The sequence below is a fragment of the Clinocottus analis genome, unplaced genomic scaffold, assembly GCF_023055335.1.
Source record: "Clinocottus analis isolate CAN_PGR_092001 unplaced genomic scaffold, fCliAna1.0.p SCAF_8, whole genome shotgun sequence".
In the NCBI taxonomy this organism is placed as follows: Eukaryota; Metazoa; Chordata; class Actinopteri; order Perciformes; family Cottidae; genus Clinocottus; species Clinocottus analis.
Window position 1 is genome coordinate 9,377,554 of NW_027176240.1, and position 17,878 is coordinate 9,395,431.

At 44.6% G+C, this 17,878-nt stretch overlaps 1 protein-coding gene across 3 annotated transcripts in view; it reads right to left on the minus strand.

Annotated features, from left to right (window-relative positions):
* zmiz1a (zinc finger, MIZ-type containing 1a) overlaps positions 1-17,878 on the minus strand; it is a 96,806-nt gene that overhangs the window by 14,640 nt on the left and 64,288 nt on the right. For all 3 annotated transcript variants that reach the window (XM_068568640.1, XM_068568641.1, XM_068568639.1), the window contains exons 3-5: positions 15,363-15,471; positions 12,300-12,413; positions 9,268-9,373 (exon numbers count right to left, since the gene is read on the minus strand). In XM_068568640.1, the coding sequence (XP_068424741.1) occupies positions 9,268-9,373; positions 12,300-12,413; positions 15,363-15,431 (289 nt within the window). In that variant the 5' untranslated portion in view covers positions 15,432-15,471. The remainder of the gene's footprint in view (positions 1-9,267; positions 9,374-12,299; positions 12,414-15,362; positions 15,472-17,878) is intronic.

A 17,878-nucleotide genomic window follows, 5' to 3' on the forward strand; every position in this document is an offset into this window, starting at 1 on the left:
CTGTATTACGTAATCTATTTCCAAATATATTTAGGAAGGGAATGAGTGGTCTTTAACGTTTTCCCACATTTCTTTATCATCTCAAAGCACACTTACAACCTAAAAAACAGCCTCTAAAAAAAATTATTGTACCTTTTCCTGAATTCCTCCTATTCCCTGCAATGTCTCTTGACCGACATAAGGGAGACCAATTATATTTTCGATTAATTCAAAAATAGTTTTTAAAAAAAACCTCCTTAACAATAAAATACGATTTCATGAAAAATGTACATCTGTCTAGTCTTCCAACCACTCAAGGTGTTGCACACTACATGTCAACATCCACCCACCAACACACATTCACACACTGATGCCAGAGGCTGCTTATCAGGATCTAACATATGCATGCAAACACACACACACACACACACACACACACACACACACACACACAGGAGCAATTTGGGGTTCAGTATCTTGCCCAAAGACACTTTGACATACAGACAGGAGGAGGCTTGTAGGATTGAACCGCCGCTCTCCCGACAAGAGGACGATCCACTCTACTTCTGCCCCCGCCACTTTAGCCCGACCAATGGTTCAAAACCCAAAGGAATTTAGTTTACAATGATGTAAAACAAACAAAAAAAGCAGAAACAGTATAATGAATCAAAAAGGATGATTGAATGATGAAGTCTTGAGTGACCTCTTCAGTTACAAAGCCCTTCAGGTTTTGCTTCTGGTACATTAGTTACGACAGCGGTTATGGCATTGACCGATGGATATGACCTACATCCTCGCTGGGATATAAAATTCAGGTGGCCGGTGTATCTGCGTCAGATACTCTGTGAGTCAGAATGTCCGGCTTACGGTGCTAAGCCTGAGGTCACAGCTTTCCACATCTGTATCGGAGAACAGTCGCAACACTCACAATAATGCTACAAATGATCACGCACACCCACCATCCACATCTGAGTCTCACACATGGTGCAGTAAATACGCACACTTGTACTCAAAGAAATGAAAAAGTAAGAGGCACAGGTATGTGGACACATTGTATAAAAACAGAACAAAAAGTAAAGAAGTGTATGTTGGCGAGTAAACACACACACAGTTAGAGTCTTTGTGCACATGTGCTTGTACTGTTAAGCGCCTCACACAGAGAGAAAGAGCATCACAGAACAGAAAGCTGTGAGTGAAATGCTCTTATCAGCCACACGCAGCTTCTCACCACTGGAGGGGAACTGGTAAATATCACATGCCTAATTATAACCAGACACACTACTCAATTTCCACAATATGTCTTTTATCTCACACTGTTGTTCCTTCAGTGAAACCATGAGGGTGAAAAACACAATGAAGAATTATGAGCAGCGAACAGTGATTCAAAAGTTCCAAAATTCCAGTCGAGACTTCTTTACACGTGAATTTGTAAGGGAAAGAATGTCTTAAGAAGAGGAAACGAGACGATGTCAACACACATTGACTGACGCTCTAATAGGTATGGAGGTGTTTAACAAGACTGAAGAATTTTACAAGTGTTTCCTGAAACACATCCTGCAAGGATACAATGTTGCCCAGGGCCCTGAGAGCTCCACCCTCACTGCTATCAATACCTGACATCAGGTTGTCCTACCACAAATTCCTCTCTTAGTTCTCGAACAACCACTTTAACTGGACTTAACGTTGCTATTTGCTTTCAGTGGGAGGAGGGAGGCATGTCAAGAACGCCCGTGATTAACAAAAAATAGCAGAAACAAAATGCAAAAGAAAAAAAATGTAGGCAACATACAGTTTAAAGTCAAATGCCATGAATGAGTCACTAAACAGTCTGATGGGAAGTAGTCAGAGAGCAGTCACTGGAGGTCACAGAAGTGTGTAGAGTAAGCGACACAAACAAAGCTTTTGAGCCAGAGAGTGAGGAAGAAGGCTCGAGGGGGAGCAGCTGCATGTGACTGTGATGTTAAGGATGCAGACGGTTTCAGCGGTTTACACCCTGCTCAGGCTAACAGGAAGTGTAGCAGCTCCACGACAGCTCGCTGGAAGTCATATTGTGTTATAGCTTCCTACATAGGTCAATGGAAGATTGGGTTATTGTTTGCAAGAGTCATTAAGTTGTCAGCTTTAAGGTTAAACACTGATTGTACACCCTGCAGCATCGTGTTGCTTGTATTGCCCTTTATGTGAAGGCAGCGTTGTTTTCCTTCATGAGATACAGACACACATTTGACAATGACAGGTATATTTCGTACTTATAAACGTCACTGAGAGTGAAACAAAAAGCAGGCCTGTGTGTGCGCTGCTCTAACTACATTGTGCTTCCATGACTACACTCCCCCTCCTTCTCTCCTAATGAGTGGACAGGCAGACAGGCTCTGGCTCCAAGCACAGGTCAACAACTTAAAAAAGGATCCACAGTGGAAAAGTGGGTCATCTTCTCCTGACATAGAAGCACATCCACTGACGCACATCCACTTGTAATAGTGCTCTTTGAGGAAGATGTTGTTGAATATGTGGTGCTGCTCAGTCACGAGGACTTAATGTTACCTCTTCACAGTGGAATCATTATGGCATTTGTGGAATGGTGTAATGTTTAATGAACTAAAAAAAAACTGACAAACCAAAACATACTTTATTCTTCTATCTTTGTGAGAAATAAATAATTATTTTACTCACTGAAATGAATCATTTCCATAACCCTAAGCATCACCTGCAACTCATTGAATGCCCAGCCTTGATACAAAACATAAAGACCAAAACACAACCACAACCTCAACTGTAACACTTAACCACAGAACCCAGAAATAAGCCGAACAATTACCAGTGCACACAGACCAAAACCCAATCAGAGTAACCCTGTGACAGACCAGCATGTAGGTCAACCTGTGGTCAGCTGATCTGCCCTGATCCTGTCTAGTGTGAGCAGCCAGTGCTTTAGACTACAGTCCCACTTGCCCACCAGACAAGATAAATGCCCATGTTATTTATGGCCCAAATTATACAGCAATGGAAAAGCACCATTGAAATTAAGTTTTGCAAACTATGTAAGAGTATATAAAACAGAAAAAACAAGACAAATTGTGCTTCAATCACTGCACTTCTAATTGTGTCATCTTAGACCTGAATCTACTTCTCAATTGGCATCTGTTAACCCCTGATCCTGCCCATGCATACAAACACACTCACACAATGTACCAGATAACAGATAACTTTGTGCAGACATACACACATGGACAGCAGATACACACACACACACACACACACACACACACACACACACACACACACACACACACACACACACACACATACACGCACACACACACACACACACACACACACACTTACCCAGAGCCAAGCAAAGTCCCTGCACATCTCATCTTATTCCCTCCATAGCGCAGAGAAAAGACTCAAGTGTCACAAATGCTCCTGTTCCCGCAGAGGCCAGTGGCAACTCTCAAAGCTTTTGCTGCTTTCAAGCCTCCTGCCTGTGCCTCAACACTCTCACTCTCTGCACATATCCCTTACTCTGCTCACTCTTTCGTTTACTTACTTCCTCTCCTGTCTTTCTCTCTTCTTTTATTTTGCTCACTCTCTTTTCTCCCTTCTTTCCCTTGCTCTCTGATCTGTCTTTTTCCCTTGTCCAGCTTCTGCACAATGCACATCAATTATTCAGAGGCAGTCTCCCGGTTTCTCCGGCTTATCCAATCAGAGCGAGGCTCTGCACTAATGGGCTCCTGCTGTACCTGCTACCGGCTCCAACACACTCTCGAGACTGCAGTGGGGGGGAGTGGGAGGGAAGGAGGGAGAGAAATAGACAGAGGGAGCAGAGGAGACAGCCAAGGAGGAGGGTGGATGAGAGGAAGCGATAAAGACAGCGAGCCGACGCAGACAAACAGGAGTAGAGATAGAGAAGGCAAGATATTCCAGTGCTTCTCACCTCTGTCATGAGCTGCCGTTATTGATGTGCTCTGCCTAGTCTGTGTAGCGCTCCGTTGCCCTGTTTCTCTAAGCTGCCATCACACACTTAAGTCACAGAAACACACATGCACACAAGCATAATCTGACGGTGTGACTGCCATTTGTCAGGAAGAGTAAAATAAAGAGGAAACAAACTCAGATCGAAAACTTGCATAGATGGGTGGAGCTTAGCTGACTGAAAGCCAATGCATGAGCAATGAAGTGGGAGAAGAAGAAAGCATGAGATGTAAAGCTCAATCTATTAAGGCAGACATATGCAGGTGTTGGAAATTAGCATTTCACTATGTACACCTAACACAGTGCATCTGGGTATTTGTGCATCGATGTATGCTATGAATTCTAATACCACTGTGATGTCCACATCAAATAAATAAATAAAATGGTAAATTATTCGCCCTATCAGAGAGGGGAGTCCTGCCTTGCAGAACAAACTAACCTGACAACGTCCCCTTGTCTTTATCAGAGGCCGCTTTGTAAATCCAACTAACAAGACACATCAGGGACTTGCAGAATATCTGAGTGCAACTGAATTAAAGAAGAGCCAAGATGAGGGTGAATCTGAGTTCATCTTGTCTTCGCTCGCCCCTGACACAAGCCAACAAGGTGAAAAAACAATCTGGACGGATGAACAGGAAAGAGCCAAGCTGTTCTCTCTCTCCTTACCTAAATCTTGGGCCATGCAGTAAAGCTGAAGAGCGGTAAAGCCTGCTGGCCTTGTGACATCAGAGGGAAGTTGTCTTTTGTGTGACAGACACACTCAGTCATCAACGGTTTCACAAATGTCCCACACAGAATTGAAACACAGTCAACGGAAGGCATTGTTGGACAGGAATATGAATTGAAAAGGGTGTATCTAAAGGCCCTGGGGGATGAAGTGTGTGTGTGTGTGTGTGTGTGTGTGTGTGTGTGTGTGTGTGTGTGTGTGTGTGTGTGTGTGTGTGAGAGGGAGGGAGGGGGGGGCAGTCCTAAGGTGTGGGTGCCAGATCAGTCAACCCTGAACAAAAGAGGGATTTAAATCATTTGCTCATCCGGTTTTGACAAGAACAAAGTCTTCTGTGTTTGAAGAGCAACTGCTCTACCAGTGCAGTTGGGATATTACAAAAATGAATTTACTTGCAACTGTGTAAACCATACCAATTAAGTTGCATGTGATAGAGGACCTAATCAGCTAGAGGCAGCAAATGCAGCTACCCTAATGAGTATTTCCCCATGAGCTTTATTTCTATAAACTTAATAGTGAAGTTCTGAGGGTAGTTTTGGGTTGCAAAGAGGTTTCATCATCTAAGGCGAACCACTGGAGAGTGTCAGAGGAGAGGCCCGCCTGCTAAAAATAAACCCTGTTTCCTGTTAATAATTCAGCGCGCTGCTCTTACTCAGCAGTAATCAAATATAAAAGTCTGTAAGGTTGATTGGGTCAGTAACAAAGGATGCCTACACCTTCCTCTAGTTCTACACACGCAGCTCAAATTTGGAAAGAAAGACAGGGTGAGAAAATCAATCAAGTGAAAGTAAATTGAGACAGATAAAATGGAAGACATGTTGTAGGCCAAATGAAAAGATATAGGAGGTGTGTATGTGTGTGTGTGAGTGTGTGTGTGTGTATGTGTGTGTGTGTGAGTGTGTGTGTGTGTGTGTGCAGGCACACTCACACACTGGGACATGGTCTACACAAAGTACTTATTTTCAGCTGAATTATGGGAATTATGTTTTTGTGAGCTCTGTGTGTGTTTGTGAGTGATGTTCACAGAGCATGGAGGGAGTTACAGCCACACCCTGGAAGTTTTCTGCCACTGTTGATACAGTGGAGTGGCTGTTTTCCTGAGATCATGCTCTGAGATCACGCTCTGTTGACTGACCGAGCGCCGACAGTAATGCAAGTTCTGCTGGGGCAATTTCATTTTAACGTCAAATGTGAGTGGGCGGAAAACATGTACAAACTACTCAGAACAAAGCTAAACTCTTCTCATCATATTTTCCCTTTTTATTCTTCTTCAAACACTCTTCTTAATCAGCTGAAGAAGAGAAACTAAAAACATCAAAAGTAGTTATCCTGTGTGTAGATAAAGGGATCTCAGAAACCACCCGTTGTTTGACTGAAACGATAAGCATTCACTCCTGAAGCTTAACCTTCTGATAACATGAGATGCCACCAGAAGTGATTGAATCATTCTATCTTTGAGCGAGACAGATGAACAACAAGCAGAAACCTGACTTGCACATTAAAATAGGTTTCAAAGAACATAGCGATCATTCCGGGGAGCAACTACCTTTAATCCGGAGCGTGTCGAGTCATGTTGAAAACATAATACACACACTGAGTCACACTTAAGATTTACCTTCATCTATTTTAAATTTAACAGGAGGGGACAACGTCAAGAAGAAGAGGCAAGAAAGTTGATGTAAAAAGTTGACATCTTGTCATAGTGACAATTCTGTAGGTTTATTATTGGCGCTCGTGCTTCCTAAAGAAAGAGAACAAACCGTTATTAGCTTGGTGACAGCAATGACAGATTCACAGAGGAAGGAAACGCTAAAACCCTTGACAGATTATTTACCTAATCTGATTTGGTGTTTGCTGAACTTCACTGTAGCCCAACAGCTCAGAGTCTATGGGCTTTGGTGTGTGTGTGCAGGGCAGCGGCACACCTATTATCTAATGAGCCTCTCAGTTGTAGGTTTTGTAGATTGTTATGGGGAAAACATACACTAAAAGGATTATTTTTAAAATAGACTATGGCTATTTTAAATAGACTATAGCTTTTAAAACGCCGCATTTGATGACACAAAAAGAAAAACCTCAAAGTTGCCATTTTCAGGATAGTGAACTAAACAATGCTAGTTGCTATTATGCTAACACATTTAAAGCTGTGTATCCCTGCTGGCACTAAGAGTTAACAGTGCTAATGCTAGCTCGCCTCACGGCAGATAAATCTCTTCACTGGCTGATTCCAGATTAGAGCAGCGCGGTAATCCCTAAGGCCTCACTGCAGGGTCAGACAGCTCTTCGGGAGCAGTCTGCTATTGCTGAAAATCTTTCCAATGAGCTCGGCAAGTCTCACAGGACAGCAGTTTTATGTTGGTAGAAGTGGAACTTTAGGCATTTGTAGTTTGTTCATGCCTTGTCTTAGTGAAGACACTGACAGGCAAACACACGCACAAAGCTAATTATAAACATAAGACATTTAAATTCAAGATGTAAAATGTTCTTTTTACTGCAGATCTGTTAATTCTCTAGTTAATTCTAATTGTTGCCCGATTTAGTTCTGTTAAATTGAGCATTTTGTACTTCAACGTCAAGTTAACTTTGCACCATCTCAAGTTGTCAAAGTGTTTTTTTGTTTTTTTTAAAGTAGCGTAGCCGTAAATGCTTCATCAATTTCCTCTTTAACTGATGCTCTGAAAGAAAGGGTCAGTGGGATTGATCTGCAGTCTTAAGAGTCTGCCTCCTCCCCAGAGGAGCCCGCAGAGAGCATCCCAGACTGCTTGGCCCTCGTCTGGGCTCTCAGGTGTCAGATTCACGGCCCTCTGTCGCCATGCAGGCTGTCAGAAGATTGTGCTGGGCCTGCACAATTTAACACACATGCATGCATGTGCAGACACACTCACACACACGCGCACACATAAAGACAGTACAAAATATGACCGTACAGACAGAGCCAACAGTAAAAACCTAATGCTTGTCGATGCAATGTGAGCGCACGCATGCATCTCTGGAGTTCAAGTGTGCATCTTGTCTCCTCTGTTGCTCCCCCACCACCCGAAATCTGCTTTCTCAGACAGACGTCCTTGTAAGGAAGGTAAGATCTGCCCTGAGTCACATCTGCCTTCCACCCCGACAGTCATCAAACGATGCAGGCAGACTGACGGCATCATATCCCCCCATACCCGCATAATTACACTACATTTCCCATTTGTCCGCTGTGCATAAACAGCTTTTCCTGAAACCCAGTGCTGTCTTCTATTAGATCCCAGAACCATCAGCAGGCCTGAGGATGATTCTGACTGTCAGTGGAGCTCAGACAGGCAGCCAGTCCGAGCCATGCCTGGACAACAATCACATTATCCCAACACAAGAACACAGACAGAGGGAGAAATACAGCAATCAATATTGTACACTGACGTCTGTCTGACCACTTAAGTTCCTCTCGACAAGATGCTTCCCACCACAACTGAAAGAGGATATTCCGGTGGAGCAAATGTTCATATCATACGATTGTGTGAGCCTGAAACAGCAGAAACTGATTAATTGTTGCCTCCGCACAACCAGTAGCGACACATTGCATCTCGTGTGAGTAATCATGGGATGAGATTTCAGAGCGTTACGATTACTGTCACTGCTGTAGAAGTTATGAAACAGTGACATATTCGCCTTGTCAGAAAATAAAACCACAACATAGAAATCAGACAGTTTCATCAAAATATTTGACTTTCGGTATGGCCACTTATGTAACGGCAGAAACAAGGGTTCATCTGCGCTCTGACTGGCCGGCTACGGCGCCGTCAGGCAGAGTGAGTGGTCCAGCACACATGAGCGACACCTCCCCAGCCATCCATCTCTTTCTCTCTCTCCCGCCTCTGCACATTTCACTTTGACAAATGTACAAGAACAGGCCGCTCCTGCAGAACTGTGGGAGGCGGGGAGGGGAGGTATGGATCGGGGGGAATTGGATTTGATAGATACATGTCTGAGGATAGCATTACTGCTTGCTCTTTCTCCCTTTTCTTTCTCACTTTGTGTGTATGTGCATGCACATATGCACATGTGAGTGTGGGCTCCTGTTGACAGACTGTTGAGTAGCCTGTTTTTGTTAAGCTACCACCCGGACAGCTCATCTCAATAGCACATTAATGTTTAATGGGGACTAAAAATATCTGACATTATAATGCTCTATGGGCTTTTCGTGTGATGTCTGTGGTGGCAGTCGCACATTCAAAAACCACAGATTCACAGCAACCTTATTTGTTTTTAAGCATTGACGAGCACAAAATAATATGCAAATTAAAGTGACTGTTAGTATAATTACAAGATTCTCTGTGACATCCTAATAACCTTTATATAGTGCTCAAAACATAATAAGCAGCTACATTGTGTATTCATAAACAGAGCAGAGTAATGAAGGAGGAATCACTTCTGACTGGATCATGACTTAAGCCATACAGCGATTTGTTTAAATTGCTTTATTTCGTGAATAATTGCAGCATGAAGAACAATGAGCACTGTGTCGCCACTGTCTCGCAAGTCAACAGCAGTAAATGGGATGATGTATGAGCATGCGTCTGCTGGCATTTTAGTAAAGTGCTGGGTCTTACCTGCAGACTTGGGAGTGAATTTGTCCCTGTTGGCAGCACACACAGCCAGCAACCGGTAGCCCAGATCTAAGTCGTACCCCTGCTGAGCAGCAACGCGGCTCACCACCTGCAGAAAGAGTGATGGATCCTTTAGGCTCTTTCAGATTAGCACTGTGATGAGTGTTTTGTAATCGATACATCATTATAAATACATATTTTCATTACATCATTGCAAATTAGTTACCTATCTGTCTATGTATCTATCTATCTATCTATCTATCTATCTATCTATCTATCTATCTATCTATCGATATATCCATCCCTTTCTTATGCAATACCATACAGTATTGATGCTAAATAAACAGTGAGCCATAGCTAAATCATCTTAATCCTTCCACTTTTCTTACTTGTGTTTGTATTTTGAGTCACTGCTAATCAATGAACTTAATTTTTCTTCAGACAAACGCGCATTTGAAACAGACACGGTGAGATTAATGTGGAGTCTGCAGTCTGGATGGCTCCAGGGATCCACAGTCGGGACGAGTCTGATGACTGCATCAAGCTCCAAGAGAGGAGAGCCAAACCACAGTTGCTCTGCAGAGCGAGCAAAGTCTCTGAAAGGTTATCATCCAACAAGCCCGCTCTGGCCCTAAAGCTTGTACCCGACTAAAGGTTGCCAGTTGAATTACCCAGACAGGGAAGAGAAATGTGGAAATAGTAGGTAGTGGGATATCCGACTAAATCGACCACTTTAACTCTGTGTGTGTGTGTGTGTGTGTGTGTGTGTGTGTGTGTGTGTGTGTGTGTGTGTGTGTGTGTGTCAGAGGATAGTGTAGAAAGAAAGTGAGTAAAGTACTTCTCAGCAGCATCCCCTGAGGGTACAAAGGTTAAAAAACCTCCTTTTCCTTCCAATTTGGAGAGAAACCAGTCTTTCGCTGTAAGGTTGTAATAATCCTTTGGTGCTAATGACTTCAAAAAGAGGTTGGACATTTATGGGACATGAAGCAGGAGCCTCCCAGACTTTAATATAACGTTAAAGGGGATGCTGAGTGACATTAAACAGGACTCAGGAGACAGGGGTAAATCACTATTAGAAAGGAAACCCCTTTGCTTTTATCTGCGTACAGATGGCAACTCCTCTGCTGCCTCTGACCTCAAAACACACATTACCGTTAACAAGGTCAGCTGGGGTGCCTTTTAGAGAGCCAACATAACAGCTAGCAGTGATCATAAAGTGCCTTTGTCACAAGTAATGTGGCTGCCGAGCACTAAATGAAAAACTGTGGCAATTATATCAATAAATGGGGTTTATTTGATTATCTTAGTTAAGAAATGGCAATGTAAAATTCTGCAGGTTAAGTTAATCATAGCAGATTTATTTTAAGCTGTTAAGGAGGCATTTTTTCCTGGGATAAATTGCTCACAACATAACCCAACCAAATTATGCAAACAATGATGATTCTGACAAACAGTCGAATCATGTTGCCGTCAATCGTTTAATTTTCTGCGTGAGTGATTTTGCCCTGCAGTTTGTACAAGGCAAGCAGCCAGCTACAGAGGCTAGCATAGATTCAACACGGATTTAACAAGTGTTTCACCTCATAAGCCTTTTTCAGCATAATCTCCCTCTGAGGACGTACATCCAGGCCCATATTGCTGTCAATATGAGAACAGTGCTCTAAGAGCTGCTGGAGGGTTACTGGGCCACTGGTATTCTTGTTTGTCTATTTGATGAAGGGAAAAATAAGCAGCAGTTTATTTCTGCTTGTTTTATGTGAAAGACACCTCGTTGTGAACAAAGAAGCAAAGATACAGATGATGTCTGCCTGCACTGACATTAACCTCACTCACAATACAGTACACACATAGAACAACATTAAAAAAACACGTATTGTTAAGCAGATGGAGCTAATCGTGTAGCCCTCACAGCTCAGTTATGTCATCTTTTATTGGCTCTGGAGCCGATACTCCACCAGGGATCAGAGAATGACCTCCAGATGTACAACATGCCACAGGGAACAAGCATCTCCGCATTACAAACACATTCAGTTTCATTCAGCTGCAACACATTTAACGGGCTGTGATTGACCCATCTTTAAAATTCAGCTTGGCTCTCTGACACACAACCAGTGAGGTAACGTCACAGAGATAAAATCCTTGAAAGAATGCAAGAACTTGTTGCGTGCTGTAATTCTCCCGATAAGAAGCCGCCTGCTCTCTGAGTCTGATGAAACAATTTAGCTGATGGAAACAGCCCCATGCTGAGAGGGATCTCAGTGGTGGGCTCTATTGTATAGCTCTTTATCAGCCTTTAAGAGGCTTTTATTGTGATTTACACATTAATGAGTATTCATCTGTTTGCTCACGCTACCACTTCAGCCGGGGACAATGTTCTTTCAGTGTTTCAAAGGCCGGTCTCAGCGATAGACGCGTGAAACTTTCAATTCTCTGCTCTAAAGCCTCTTTCACACATGTGGCTGCATGCAACTGTGTGTGACTGGCTGTGTGTGTGTGTGTGTGTGTGTGTGTGTGTGTGTCTTGACACACCTGGTGCTGGCCAGCTCTTTGGCCCTGTGTCCAGATCGATAAATGGTAGCTGATGAACTGTATGGCGATAACCAGGGGTGACTGGCTACCCGCAGTCATGTTCAAGCCTCATTTTTAGTTAGTGTGTGTGGTGTGTGTGTGTGTGGTGTGTAGAGCACAACGTGGAGAGAAGCAGTGGGTGACAAGGACTTTAACCTCTGTCACTCGCCCCTGACGGCCTGAGCGGCTGTCTTGGATAACTGCTGGATACAAACATGGTGTGACTACAGCCTGCTACGAACAGTTTTTACTCAAATTAGAGAGGAAAGAATTGTATAACTAAATCAAAAATGTCAATAAGACTATGACACAAAGCTTGTTTCAGCTGTTGCACCTAAGTAGGCGAAAAGCGTCACACCTGGACAAATCTTTTCTCCTAAGTATCCAAAATCAAATTATTGTTTTGCGCACACCTCCTAAAAAGCACCTGAAAAACCCAACAAAAGCCATAATTACTGTTTGCATACCGTCAGACATCCCATGAGACTTTGCTCAAAAGGTCGCTGGAAGGCCCGGGGATCTCCACACCAGTCGAGCAGCTCTGTGGCCGCCGAGTGGAAGTTGGCCGGGTTCTGTAAGTGCTGTACAAACACAGAAAAGGGAGACTGCCATTAGAAACAATGGGAAATAATGAGCGTTATTTTTTCACATCAAGTACAAATTGAAGAAACACTGAAAACCAAATAGTTTCGCAGCCCTGGGCTCTCCCTCCAAAATGCTGTGATTTAATGTCTTGTGTTTCTGCACAACCCTGTGAGGACCTTGACTCCTTCCAATGTACGCCCTCTCTGGGCTCTACTGCATTGTGGGAAAGAAGATCACACCCATATCAACAATGATGCCAGTGTTTCCTGTTAATCTCTCTTGGCAACACCCAGCCTTCACCCCCATGACCCACACAGCAACCAAATATTTCCCCCCAATCCTCCTTCTCGCCCTCATTCACTGCCTGTTTTCAGAATGTAACGGAGCCTCGGCACCAGAAGTCCACTGGCTGGCTCGGCCGTTCACAAAGAAAACAACCTTGGTCCTGGCAGCTATGCGTGTAGACTCAATATGCGCCGTTGGTGTGTTGTCTAATCTCTTTCAGTCTCTGTCTGTCTCTCTCGCTTGTTCGCTGAGGCCTGAAACAGTTGAGTCTTTTCTTCCTAGTGTCTGAAGGCTACTCAGGCTGGCAGGACACAATAAGCGGTTTTAAAATTGGGCTCCCTTTCTTCATGGCTCAGGAGGTTAATAGCTCTGAAATGGGGCAGAGCTGCAGCTTGTTCAGTTGGCGAGATTGAGCCCACTTGAAAGCATTTATTATTCTCATCTGGAGCTGAAGCGTCTTGTTTTGTGTGTTCTTGCAGAGAAGGTAGGACTATTGTCTTAAAGGGGCAGCAGAGGTGAGCGCTTTTGAAAGGGCAGCTTTCTGGCGGTATGTGACAAAAGGGCTCTTGGGCGCAACCGCTGCCTAGCATGTCGGGCCCGGTACTCGCCCGCAGAGAAAATCTCTGAGGGCTTCCAATGATATCATGAGCTTCAAGAGAGGCCTCAAGAGTGGCTCATCTTTTTGGATGTGAAGATTAGCTCGCTGCAGACTCTCAAAGGGGTCTGGTTGATGATGAAGAGCAGCAGTGAGAGAAAGTGACGAATGCTTTTGTTGAGCGAGAGAGAGGGCGAGGAGAAGAAACTGTTCGAGATGAGTGATATGATCTGGCATTATTGCTGCTTGATAGGAGGCGTATCAGCCTCCAGCGCGAGAGGAATCAGAACTAGCACAGCAGGGGCTGTCTGTCTAGATCTGAAATCACAGCTCCCGCTGCCACAGCGCTCGCCACCGACTTTGCCTGACAACCTCGACTCTGGTGTGAGGGGGAGGACAGCAGAGTGAAATAGCTCTACTGAGTTTTTTGGGAGGAGGATGGGGTCTGGGCTGTTCTTGTTATTGTTGCTGTTCAGGGTTGGTTGAGGACAAGAACGGGGAGGTGGAGGGGGGGATTGGGGGTTTTAGGCAGACAAAGAGCCAGGCGTTTGACAGATTGTCCTCTGTGAGATGATGGGCCGACTTACTCCTTTTTCAGGCCAGTCTAGGCTCAGGCTGTTCAGTGCGTACCTGGCTGCATGAAAAACAGCACACCACCTGGCTCTGTGCCAGTGGCTTTCCCCAAACCAAAACAACACCCTGCTGGCAGAGCCGCCACAAGCTCAGAGCTCACTGACTAACTCACCGCCTTTGAAGTCTGGTTTACTACAAATTCTATTACAGCCAGAGTCGAGGAGTATATAAACCAAAGTACAATTAGTGCATTTATTAAGCTAGACGTGTTAACTCGGGCTATTTAGGGCCTATTAGTGACGCCTGACAAAATAATTGTGAAGGCTTTGTGAAGGGAGTAGTGTCAATTCTGCAAAACTTCTACTCATTTGAGAAGCTGACATTTTGGTTTGACACGGTTTTTCGACGTCAAGCACATTGCTACTACACGCAGGAGAAGTAAGAGCACTAAGGCAATAAGAGAGGCTGTTGATATAAAGGTGATAATCGTGCCGAGGAGATTGGGAGGGGGTTGTTCAACAGCCAGCACAGAGAAAAGGGATATGTCACCTCATAATCGCAAGCTCAAAGCCCCATCATTCACTGATTCACTGTACGGCATGGTGTCATATGGATGTTGGAAGATATAAAGGATCACACCCACATAGCATAAACAAATAAGCCCACAGCCTGCCAGCCAGTGAGTTCTTGTAGACGATTAATCACAGGCAGAGGCGGTAGCCCTGGGTTATGTCTGACTGTGTCTTTCTGTCTGTATCTGTCTGCAAGGAGTCTCCTGAAAGCTGGCAGTCAAGGAAGCATTTAAGAAAAAACCACAACAAGGGCCGGCATTACGTCAAGAGTCAGGAACGTGATGTAAGGGGGCACGAGACCAGGAGGGAGAAAGTAGAGGCTGTTACGTTGCTGGTCTCTTTGAAGTCTCTTCTTCTTGTGCTCACTGCCAGACTTGCGTCCCCACCCTCTCTCCCTCTCTCCCTCTCTCTCTCTCTCTCTCTCTTTCTCTCTCTCTCTTTCTCTCTCTCTTCCTCTCTCTCTCTCTCTCTCTTTTTCTCTCTCCCTCTCTCTTCCTCTCTCTCTCCCTCCATGACTTCTACCTCTCTCTCTTCTCTTCTTCCTTCTCCTCCCTCTCTTTCCTCCTCTTCTTCTTCCTTCTTCTCTCCCCTCCCTCTCTCTATCTCCCTCCCCCCCCCTCTCTCTCTCTCCCCTCCTCTGTCTCTCTTTTCTCTTTTCTTCTTCCTCCTTCTCCTCCTCCTCATCCCCCCTCCCTCCCCCTCCCTCCCTCCCTCTCTCTCTTTCCCTCTCTATGACCCTATGCAACGTGATCTGTGTGACTAGAGCTAATGGCCAGAAAACCGATGCCCATATAAGGGTCTGAGAGGAGAAAGGACTGTAGGAGAAGAGAGGAAATGCAGATTCTTGTATCTTTGCCACCAATCCATGTTTGTATTCTACTGAATGAAGTTGAAGGAGGCCCACAGGTATTTATACACACCTGTTTGATGCACAGCAGCCTGTCGTTGGTCTGCTGAATGTGCCGGTCCATTGATGGTAACGTGTTCATCTTAAAGTCTCTACCGGGACGCCATTAAAGGTTCTGTGCTCTGTAAAGGAAATGGAGGAGAAGAGATGCATCTGTTAGAACAGTACTTTTTGCCAGGCTACCATGTAAACAGTTTGTAGCCTATGAAGTTTAAACAGCCTTTTAGCAGCTTAATAAATTCTCAAACAGGTAAAGACAGCTTGTTTATGCACTGACTCATTGAAGGGCTTGATGCGCCCCAGGCACGTGTTTTTTTGGTTTTCTTTCGGCAAATGCATGAAAAGTGAGATGTTCGCAGCAGCGCTTTTAACGACAAACAGAAACATGATGAAACTGAAAGAAAACTGCATTGCTTTATGTTACTTGTTGTAGAAAAATCGAACACACACTGAAACCAACAAAGGGCATAAAGTGTTATCTCTCTGTAAAAGAAGCACACCTCAAAGTCAAGGTTATCAGTGTGGCAGAGACAACACATTTATAACCACATCTAAAAGCAGATAAGGTTTAGCATCTCTTTCTTTCGGTGTATATCTTCTTCTGATCCAACAGTGAGCAGCAGAAACAAGAACAATCTCAGGCCCATGGCCATCACTACATCTAGGAGAAATGGAGGCTGGATTAATAGGCATCGTGCTGCCTTACCAGCGAGGCCTCCATCCCTCACCATCCCTCTGTGTTTATCTCCATCAGTGTTGGTCCGCCTCACATTCCTACGCACAAAAGGCAAACTGAGAGACCACAGGTGGGGAGGGGAGGGGGGTTCAGGGATCTAGAAAGCTGCTCAGCACTGATAAAGGGTCCCCCAAGATCCCCTGCTGTGAGAAACAGACCGAGAGTATGAATACGATGAAAGCATAGCGCTCAGCCAGGGAGTTTTTATGTGTAATGCTTAGTCTGGTGGGCTTATCTTAGAAAGACTATTGCACACACTTTCTGTCTCTCTGATTCGAACACACACACACACCCGCACACACGTGCGCGCACACACACACACACATACACACACACACACACACACACACACACACACACACACACACACACACACACACACTTAAGAGCATGTAAACACAAAAGCTTGAATTCTCACTTTGATTAAGCGTAAAGGTAAAACTTCAAAGGAACACTTTGAGAATAAGAGTGTATTACTAATCCTCTGAGCTTAAGCATTACCAGAGTAGAATTACCTGGAGTGCACTTGCACAAAGTCTTAAACAACAGCAGATACATTGCTCGCATGAGTAAAAGGGGAATTCTGGAGCAAATGTGGTCAAACGGTGGGCAGCCATGCATCTCTCGTCAGGTTAAATGGGCAGTGGCTGCTGCAGTGGTTGCTGTGAAAAGTCCCCACAAAGCAGCCACTTCATTCTGCATGGCACAAAACAAATCGGACCAAGCCTAATACGACCATAGCTTTGGGTGGGTGGCCTAATTCTGTGCTGCTGTCAGCGTCCAGCAGATGTCTCTCTCTCCTGCTGCTAACCAGCATGTCTCTTTCACACACTACACCCGGAGCAAGTGGTCCAGAGAGGGCTCCTTTAAGCCCTGACAAGTGCTACAAATCCCCTTCAGCAGCCAGGCAGCTCCACGGACCGCTAACAGGGCACGCTCCAGCCCAGAGCTTGCCGTCTGACCTTGTGTCTATTGATTAACTGTTTCGTCTTCAGCTCCCCTTCTGCTGTCCCAACACACCCGCAGCCAAGACTGAAGAGGAAGGAGGGAGATTGGAGGAGGGGGGGGGTGGAGAAATCTGCCTCTTTTTACCCAATAATCTCTTTCTTTTTCCCCCCTCCTTCCCTCTCTTGTGCTTTCACAAAGTTCAACACTCACACACACACACACACACACACACACACACACACACACACACACACACACACACACACACACAGTGCTTTTGTTAGTCGATGAAAAGACAGGCCCTCAGGTTCTGAAAGGAAAATGAGTAAGGTGGAAATGCAACTTGCGTGGCGTTGTAACTGAGATAAGAAGTCAATCCACCTGACTGAATAACTGACTGTCTGTCCAAGCGGACAGACGTTTAAGCGCCACACCCTCCTTTCAGGAGAAAAATGTGTTGCATAACAGACGATGCTTCTGTGGAAACATGGCGGAAGACCTCCTCCTGCCGTGAAACCTTGTTTACTATCAAAATAAAGCACAGTCATCTGTTAACTCATCATATGAGGATAAACAATTGAATGTTTCAACAGAAACTGTTTTTCTTTTCTTTTCCAGATTTCTTTGCTTTAGACTTTTTTTGGGCTACTGCTGTTGTTGTTTGAGCATTCTGAAGACGGGCCTGCCTAATCTTTATTGTCTCCAAAACATCTTAATCAGCTCCACTCAGCACTGCTTACCAGAGGTGCAAAGCAAAGGATTACACATCCAATTATGCTGTGCATATCACAACCCCCCCTTTATACAGCAGTGGGAGGATGCTGCTATGAATCAGAGCAGAGTAA